The 10,272-nt window shown below is 37.8% G+C and overlaps 1 protein-coding gene and 1 long non-coding RNA gene across 2 annotated transcripts in view; one reads left to right on the top strand and one right to left on the bottom strand.

Moving 5' to 3' along the window:
- LOC107747963 (uncharacterized) overlaps positions 1-10,272 on the top strand; it is a 16,228-nt gene that overhangs the window by 4,751 nt on the left and 1,205 nt on the right. The window contains exon 2 of the long non-coding RNA XR_001640860.1: positions 2,192-2,196. This is a non-coding gene — a long non-coding RNA (uncharacterized LOC107747963). The remainder of the gene's footprint in view (positions 1-2,191; positions 2,197-10,272) is intronic.
- Positions 6,335-7,303, bottom strand: LOC107747962 (claudin-20). The gene has a single exon (XM_016562598.1). The coding sequence runs from the start codon at positions 7,301-7,303 to the stop codon at positions 6,428-6,430; it is 876 nt and encodes a 291-aa protein (XP_016418084.1). The 3' UTR covers positions 6,335-6,427.

Here is a 10,272-nt window from a genome sequence, read left to right as displayed (position 1 = left end):
CTGATGGCAGATGGATTATTCTGACGATGTCTTTCATACTTTTCCGGACCTTGACAGTGTTATTTACTTGGCAGTCAATGGGACAGTCACAAGCCTCCCGGTTTTCATCCAAAATATCTTAAATTGTGTTCCGAAGACGAATGAAGCTTTTACGGGTTTGGAACGACATGGGGGTAAGTGATTAATGACAACATTTTCATTTTGGGGTGGAGTATCTTTTTAAAAGCTTCATGAAGGTGTGTTTTTAAAAGCACCCATCACTAGCAATGAGTAATACTTTTAATGTTTTCCAGCAGCATTTTTATTCAAGTAACCAAATCTATTTGTTCTTTTTTTTCCCCATGAAGAGACAATCAAGTGGTTCTGACTGTACTGAGGAATGAGGTATGGACCGGGTATGTATTGATTTATTGGTCTTACTGTTAACTCAACTGAAACTAAGAATCTTTTTTTTTTTTTTTAAATCAGAAAGCTTCATCAGCAGTAGAAAGTAAACGTGCTGATATTTGTGGTTATTGGTCTTGATGTAGTTTGTCATGTTCACAGTGAACTGAAGATCAGACCGTTGAAATCACAGTCTGTTTCGCCCTCTAGTGGATTCATCTGCACACAGCACAGTCTTGAAGCGAGACTGATCAAGAAACAAGGTACATGAGGCTGAAGGTACATCTTCTCTTGTACTTGCAAGGACAAATTTGTCATGGAAGACCTTTTTAAGTAGGGTAAAAATGAGGCCAAAATATAATATCACAGTTTTTCATTAAAATAAATGTAATTCTAAAAAAAAAGCAAATAAGTCAACTTTATTTGGAGTACTACTTGTGTGCACAATACACATTTCTTAATATTAAGCCTAAGATGTGTTTTAATATGACTATTAATGAGTATTATATGATCTTTGAATAATATCGGCCTATAAAATGCGAGATATTTAAAGTGTAGCCTATCTGAAGTATACTTGCAATAGTTCCACTTTAGCACAATGAAATATACTTCAGTATATCTTTAGTTGGACTCCAACACTACTTCTGCACAATTAAAGTGCATTAAGTACAGTTTTAGTTGTTCCAATTTAGCAGACTTTAAGTATTTTTAGTACGTATATAAATATGTAAATGTATTTGTACTATACTTAGCATGAAATAAATGTATTTCAAATACATCTTAGTATTTATTTTTCACTAGGCTCTACTTTTAGTAGCAAGCAAGTCTTGAGACTGCAAGATCCCCTAACATTATTGGTGACCATTTTAATTCTTTACCAATCATAATAATGCATTCCATTCCACACCGTTACTTTTACAGGAATTATTATAGATACAGCATAAACAATGTATATTTTAAACAATACATGTTTCATCCAGATTTTGTTTTCAGCTTTTGAGAATAAAATGAGTAATTATTACAGCTATTTAACATTACATTTGTATGTATGTGTACTTTTTACATAGGTTTTATAGGTTTAAAATCAATGCTGATTATTAGAATGCTGTAATAAATCAATTGGTGTACTTTATGCATTAATTTTGATGCCTTATAAAACCTAGGATTGATATTTTAAATTGAGGATTGATCCTCTTTAAAGTATCGATGCGTCATGGTCTTCTCTTCCCTACTGATTTAATGAACCATTTACAACTTCAGTGTACTGACTGTAAGCACTTGCACCTGCATGGCTTAATCTTTGAGGAAAAACAAATAAGTTACTGGCAGGAACAACCTGGTTTCCAGCAAAAACACATGCACATGTATGTACTGTATGTAGTCAGTTATATTTTATACAACCTATGCGGATAAGAGCGGTCACTTGTTATTAATGTTGGTTTTTAAATACTGTAGTTCTAAATATCATTTCATTCTCCTCTGTTTTAGGTTTTGGTGTTAGTTGTTGCCCATAGCAATAAAGCAATAGATGAAAAAAGTAGGGAAAACTGTCACATGGTGGCAGAATACACGCAGGAATTGATTCTGTTATTGCCTGCAGGGAAGTCAGACTCCATTTGTCATAATGTCAAGTTGAGCACACCTGCAAAGTGACCCCTTTTAAATGTGTTCAATCATTTAGCTGAATATGGGAGACAGATGGAGAAGCCTTTGTGTTCAGCCTCGCTGGAGCAGTTCTCATACGCAGCCCGTCTGAAATAAGTGCGCTTTAGGAGGCTTGGCAGCGGGTGAGCTCAACTGTTCACAGCAGAGGTTACTAATTAAATGATTATAAATATTAAATGATGAAATAACTTGTGTTTGAAACCATGTTTCATGATAGGTTCCTACTGGTTGGCCTAAAAAATACTATAAATGGCCAATAAATAAATATATAATTCAATAATTCATTCAATTCAGCAGTTAAACTACTGATTGAACTATTGATGTTTCAATCAAACATTTAGACATAAAAGCAAATGTTTTTTCACATATTTGATACATCAGGTAATGTGGTAATTTACTGATCTTAACCATCTTAACAATTTATAAACTCTGAAGCCTTTCAAGCAATTCTGTTTATTTCATTTTTTTTTTTCATAAAGGATCCTTTTAATTTGATGGTAGTACATTGTATGCACAATGTATATATAAAACAATGAAAACAACAAGATTTTAATAATAATAGAGCAGGGTGCATGCATAAAAAATGCCATTATAAATATCACTTCACACTCCAAAATGATCTTAGTAAAATAATATTTCAATTTTAATTCATTTAATTATTAAATAATTTGATGATCACTTTTATTGTGGTGACCATAATGGTACAATGCCGTAAAATGATGATTTAAATAAAAAAATACCCGCTGTATCATATTAAGACCACTTAAAAAAAATAATAATAATAATGTATGAAATAGTAAGTAAGCATGGGTTGCTTAAATCAGGAAAATATTCATTTTGAAATTATCTAAGCCAAAAAAAAAACTTTATGGAGGTGGACATTTTGGAAATTATATTAAAGAGTCCTTCTTGTAAGTCGTAGTAACTTAGAAGGTTGTATACATAGTAGAGAAAATATTGATCATGTTATTATATATATATATATATATATCATGTCATCAAAAATGAGATATGTGGCTTTATAGAGTTAAATGCTGATTTCTTGTGATCTTTTTTTTTTCTTTTTAAAGTATGAAACACTTAACTCGGATGCATCGCATTCATGGAAAGTGCCATGTAAGAAGAATAAAGACATATATTAGGAACATGAATATGTCACTGTTGCTGATCCCCAAGAGCTCATGAACACAATGCGGCACAGCTTCTGTTCTTTTGATGAGTCTCTTACTCTGAGCATTTGAATTGTAGAATAATTTTCAGTGTCGTGATCGAGAATAAACGATGACTCCATCTGTGTAAACAAAGCACATGTAAAGTAGCAGATGAATATGACAGCTGATTTAACCTTAGTGTGATCAGTAAGAGGTGGTGTGTGAAGTGTGCCTGGCTTAATCATGAATGCTGAGTGAAAAAGTGGCTGCACTGTGTGAAGGGCAGTCAGCTGTGTAAATGGAGCATATTTGATGCTTCGATTCACTCACGGAGGAGTATGCAGATTCTCATTTACACAGGCCTGACTCCTGGCCGACGCAGCCAACCAAGACACCATTATGAAGAGGCGTTTGCAGTCAGATCACGAACTCACAACAAAGAGGGAATGATGTGAAATAGAGGAGCCAGTTGTACAAAAAGTCATTGATGTGAGCATTAGCTCAGAATGGGCAGAAATTACAGAACAGAGTGTTACACTTGTGTTTTCCAGAGTCAAACAAACATACATGTTCTGCTGTAGTGTACAGGCATGTGCTTTAATTGGATTTGATAGTTTCACATCATTACTGGCCACACATCAGTTTTTAAATGGACTAAATGAAGCCCTTTTGTCAAGCCAAAATAGAAAATTCAAAATGATCAATTTAGCACAAAGCAACATTCAATGTAGTCAACATTCGCTGTGTCATGATGAAGAGTTTTTAGTAACAGATTTCTCATCCAATAGTATTTCTCCATCATTATCTCTCAAAAAACATGTACATGTGCTGATATAAACACACTCCTGGGGCTACGTTCACACAACAAACCAAACCCAATTCTTCATTTTTGTGCAGTTGTTCACATGACTTTTTGCATGTGACCTGGACTGAATAGGTGACTCCTGTGGAAAACACTGGAAAACCTGGCATGTTCATCGTAACATCAACACATTTTATTATATAAATGAAAATATCATATTTTGCTATTTTTATAGGACATTAGAAGAGTTTTGATTTCTATTAACATCAAAATATATTTAAAACATTTTTTTGCACTCTGCTGTATATTACTTTGTATAATGAAATTTATTATTTTATTATTCACTGCAAAGGTCGATAGAATAACTTATAAGATGAATGTTGTGTTTGATTAAAAATCACAAGAAGCAAAATCCCAAACTGTTTACAACAAAATCACTTGGTCATTTTTTTTTTAAATAAATCGTATTCGCATACAAAAATATGCAAGAGAAGAGTTGAAAATGTCTGAATCAATGTGATAGTTATACAACGGCTATATTTATAAAACCCCATATATGTCACATGATAATAATTAGATTTGGGCCACATTCAACTTCAGTGTGAACATAGCCTACCGTTTACAGTGCAGAGACCATAATGGAAATCTGAGACTTTTTGTCATTGAAAATAAAAATGTAAGACATTTAAAACAAAGAAACATCAGAACAAAAAACCTGAGAAGGAATATTTATTCTGCACTATTTCTAAATAAATGATACGTAATCATCAGACATTCAAATTTACACTTAAATTGTTATGCTGATATACTTTGTTAATATAATAATAATAATTTGTTGATATAATTTCATTTAATTTATAATGGAAAATATATTCATTTAGAAAATAATGCAAAATAGCATAATTTTCACCAGTGGTCTCAGATTTTTGGACCCCAATAACTATATCAAGCTTACAGTACATGCACAATAAAGCAAGACATGGACCATTGGCACTTTGTTTAAAACATGGTCTTGTTGCTCTCTTTCATTGTCACTTTCAACCATTGTGTCAATTTCTAAAGCATTCTGTACATGCGTATCAAACACAAAGAGCAGTATGTGTGCTTATATGTGAGACAGAAATGAAAGGCAGAAAATGTCTTGCTGTGGCATCTCTCTGGAGACAATAGGAGCCCTTGACCATCGTTACGACGGACACAGCACAGACAATGACACTTAGCATTAGCTTGAATCAAATGCGGTACATTATATCAAACATTACTGTCTTCACAGACTCTTTGAAAAAAAAATACATTCAAAGGCTTGACTGTAAGTGAAAACAGCTTAGCAATCAGAAAATACTGCAGATGGTTTGACCGAATTGAGACGCAGACCAAACGGGTAATTGTTGCCCAGCGGGGGAGTCCGAAGCCACCGCTGAGATTTCTGTCACCTTGGTTCTACTTTTCGACAAAAGTGTGAACAGCGTGTTACTGCGTCCTGTTTGCCCTAGAACAGGGCCGACTGCACTTCCTGCAGGCACGACACACTGACGCACAGCATCATGATGATTGGGTGCAAGCCCCCATTACCCTTCTAGCAGGAGTACGAGGGAGGGAAGGAAAGCTTATGTGTATGTGTATGTGTGTGTGTTGGTGTATCTGTGCCTCCTCGCAATAAATGAGCACTGTGCACCCATCCGTAGCGAACCTAATGGAAAAGCAAAGAGCATCATTACCTCAGACGATCTCTGGCGCTGTGCCTCCCCCCCATCACCATTCTTTGAAAAATATGGACTGGACATGTCAAAATCCCTTTTCTGAAGGACACGCACCATTTAATGGACAGCTGATGGGGTGAAGCATCCTCAGGTGCAAGCTTGATTATCCCGTTCACAACTGCAAGCTTTTTTGCGGCATTATTAACAGCATTATCTACAAACAGCATGCACATACTGCCTAATGTATCATCTACAAGCTTCTGAATTAAAACTTGCTAATCTCACATGGTTCCAGTTACCAAAAGGCTGATAAAATTGCTCTTGAGAGTTTGCGTGTTAGCTTAATGATGGGGCAACTATAAAATGCTCATTTTTTTCAAACCAATGCACCTTCAGAACTTTCCTTGCATTAATATCTGAAGAAATTCCCCTTTCTTATGTTGCATTTTTATGATACGTCACCATTTGGCCCCCTTTTTTTCTTGTAGTTGCAATAAAAACCATGTACCCAAGGATTCACAATCCTTACTTTGTCTGTTCCGGGGCTTTGGAAATACCTCCACTGCTTCGATTTGCTGTGAGCAAAAGCACAGATGAGAAGGGTTGATAACGGCATCAAAGTCATTATTCCTCCTGCTGCTCCACTGCTTTTCCCCTCCTCTTTTTGCCGCTCACAAAGAAAGGCAGTCTGATAAGCAAGAACACTCTAAATACTCGATTGTTGTTTACACGTAGTCGTGCAGACTATAGACGGCCTTGGGGTCTTGATTTCGGGTTCGGGATGGAGAGTGGTACTGTTTGTCCTTTTCCAGATTCAACCTGTCCGGCACCGACTTCTCTTGCTGACGATCGTCGGCTTGTAGCTTTTCCTGTTGCAGTTTCTCTCGATGCGACTCCTCTCGTTCCGGCGGTTCAGTCTGACTCTGCTGTTCGAGGTGCTGCTGTTTCGGTTGGTCACGGGTCAGCTGCTCCTGGCGCAGCTTCTGCTGCTTTGGCTTGTCGGGGTGGGACGAGCCCGAATCCAGTGGACCGCCTCTTCTTCCAGGACACGATAAGCAAAAAATTACGCCTGCGGCTAAAAGGAATCCTGCCGACACAAATGCCACGTACACCGCCGCGCCTGGCTCGTACTTGCTGCTTTTGGGCACTTTGGAGTCCATAAACGTAGTGATGACCTCATTGGTGAACCAGGATGCGGGCACCAGACACAGGACCCCTGCTATGACGAAGCAAGCCCCTGCGGAAATCGCCGTATGTCCCTTAGAGCGATAGCTGCCACCCCAGCGAGTACATTTCAGCCCTAGGGCGGCCAGGCAGAGTCCCATTGTCGCCATCATGCAGGAAAGCACCATAGTGGTGCGTGCAGTCTGGAGATAAGCCGGCAACGCCAGCACCGAGTACTTAAGCGAGCAGCTGAAGACTCCAGTGCTGTACCAGGTGCAGTCCATCCACAGTCCCTGCATCTGCGAGATGGCAGTCATGATGTTGGAGCCCACATCTGCGCTCACCTTCCAGTTGGGTAGCAGCGTGGCCACCGTGGCACTCACGACTCCCAGTACCGCCAGAATGAAGGCAAACATTTGCATGGTGGAAGATGGCATCGTCGGTCCCTTCCCCCTGCGGCCGTCCCTCTCACCTTGCAGTGGCCCTCGGTGCGCTGCGTTTCCCTATCAGCCCGGCGCAGGACCTGACAGCAGATAATTCCTCCGCACTGGCTCCGCAAGGCTGCGATAAAAAACGGAATGAGAATTGAACTGAGCGAACAAGCGTGACGGTCTGACAGATGAGGCACGGGGTCTGATGACTGAAAGGGAAAGCCGCAATTTTGTCCCACCCTATCCTTATTTGGGACGTTTATGTTTTAGTACACCCTGAACCAGTCAGCGTTTTGGGGGGAAGTGACTTTGTTGAAAGGCTCATTGTTTTTTGACTTCGCCGCTGCAGAAACACCCTTTGGCATGGGTTATGCTGTTACAAGAATGCATAAAAATGGCACACAACCGCTGCAAGGGTAGAAATTTAGCCAATTATCTGGGCTGTTTTGTCTGAGTTAATTGATTTTTTTTCCTTATCAGTGCAAACCATTTGACAGCTTGGAAATTAGAAAGGGAATGAAAATTACTCCCATCTTTTGTTGTCCTTCAAACGGTGATGAATCTCGTGAATTGATCAAGACAAGTGCATTGTGAGAGTGCATTCTGTTTCATTCATTTCAGAACAAACAAAAACCTTTACTTACCCTTTCACTGGTGTGCTATGTTGATGTTCTGAAGAAATTTCCTCTAGCTTCTGAAGAAAAGGGAAAGAAAAGAGAACTGCTGTAAAAACAAGCAAAAACTACTGTAAAACTGCCTCTTTCTTTTTCAAATAACATCTCCTTGGCAACCCAGCACAAGTCTGAAAGCTTTTCAGTGTCCTATAAAAGAACCCCCACACCTTCCCGTTGTGAGTGACTGGATGTTTCACCATGTGATCAGTAATCACTGTACCGCTGGACTCCTCACTTGAAGGTCATTCAGTCAGAGAACACAGTATAGGGAATGTCATGCAAGGTAAAATGCAAGGAGAGGTGATGAAGATAATAAATACTTTTTTCGGCATTCAAAAAACACACCATGTGCAGCTGGAAATCAATTCTTATTACATGTGGCAGGCAATTATCTATGGCGGCACTGGTGTGATTCATTTTTGATAAGTAGCCAAGGAGGAAATTGCATGACTGCTACAAAGATGTTTTCTGTCACTCTTTCTGCCGCAGTAAGAGAAAGCTGCTAAATGGACAAAGACAGTTTTTCAAGTATAACCTACAATAAACGTCTATGTTGTTTAAGTCATGTGCAAAGCGGCGTTCACACCAGCAGCAATTTTATCGCTGGAGGTCACCGCATTGGTATTTACTAGTAGGTGCTCTTACTGCTGGGTTCTCTAGTGCTATTGGTGGGCTGCACAACTGGCTTTTAAAGATCTGATAACAAATTAAATATATTGTCTGTAAAAAAGGATATATCATTTGCGTCTGATTATGTGTCAATTTTATACTAACAATGACATAATGCAGGGAAATGTATGCAGTTTGTAAGTAAATTGCGGCATTGCATAATGCATCATATCATGAACAAGATGAATGATTATTAATGCATGAACTCACACAGAATGTGCATGAATGTTATGTAGCCTACCTTTTTACGTATCTTTTTTTTTGTATGTCATTGGACAGAGACAAATCATGTAGATGAATCATGTCTATACTCCACTACAGTATCTCATAGGAAATAAATGATAAAGTAATCTAAATGATTACTTTATGCACTCTACTATGTGTATCCTCCAAAACAATACAATTAATGTGTTCATGCCACAGTTGTCAGTGTACTATTTATTCGTCTCATTCCTCACATCTGAACACAGTGCGTACTGTACAAAGAGCACAGCAACAGAAGTTTATAATGTTAGGCACTGAATGTTAATTTTTAATACAATTTTGCTGGCAAACAAATGTTTAAAAAGAGAAACAGTGGGACATTTAGATTTGTGGCATTCAACAAACAAACAGCTTATAGTAAATGTGACACTGCAGAAATCATTTACAATTGAATTTTGAAGTCTTTCTCACACTCATGCTTTTTTATTGATGGTTAGTTTAGAAATGTTTAGAGTCTGTAAGCACATGCGCAGTGTTCGAGTCTCTTTTGAGTCACAGGACTGCGCATGTGTACAAGCAGCATGTTTAGCCTCTGGCTGTTTGCAGGGCGTGGGAAGAGAACATGGAAATGTGCTTTTCTCATGGGGATGTTTTTCACTCACCACAACTCACTTGTTACTGCTCATAATTGCTTCTTTTCTTTTTATGGTCATTATATAATCTGTATTTTTCGACATGCTCATTAAAGTTTAAGCTTCAATTTTTAAGGCTAAAGAAACAAGTTGAAAAAGAAGGTAAAATGACTTTGGTGAGTAAATAAAATACTCACCAGTCAGCTGGTAGTTTTAAGATTACATGTTTCATATTTAATTGTAAGAATAATCTGAAGCTTTCTTATCTGTAGTGTTGTGAACAAAAATATCTGTCATGACTTGCACACCTCAGTGACAGATTTGTCTTCTAAAGTTAATCTAGCATGCATAACATTTTTATCATGTTTTTATCCAGGTGGTGACATGTCATGAAATATTCCTTGCATAACAAGCACACCAAGACAAATACTGTTTAAGTTGAACTATGTCACAATCAGGGATTGAAATTAACTTTTTCACTCACCAGCCAATTTGGCTACTAAATTTTTAAGTTACCGGCCATTCATAACTTCTACTAGCCAAAAAAAAGAAAAGAAAAAGAGACATAAACCAACAGTTTGAGGCTGTCTACACTGGGCGTGACAAAGCGACCGTTGCAAATCATTTTGTGTCAGTACTAGGGGTGTGCAATATTGACAAAAAATAATATCTCAATATTTTCTGGGATTTTATCGATAAAGATAATTAGACAATATTTTGCTGAGTGTGTTATTGTGCTGATATCTTAAGGACTACCGTGGACAGCTGACTCCTAAAGTTTTTGATATTCTTCATA

The sequence above is a fragment of the Sinocyclocheilus rhinocerous genome, unplaced genomic scaffold (genome assembly GCF_001515625.1).
Source record: "Sinocyclocheilus rhinocerous isolate Xijiao unplaced genomic scaffold, SAMN03320098_v1.1 scaffold769, whole genome shotgun sequence".
NCBI classification, from domain to species: domain Eukaryota; kingdom Metazoa; phylum Chordata; class Actinopteri; order Cypriniformes; family Cyprinidae; genus Sinocyclocheilus; species Sinocyclocheilus rhinocerous.
The sequence above is the reverse complement of the archived record's forward strand: the minus strand, read 5'-3'. Positions and strand labels throughout refer to the sequence as shown.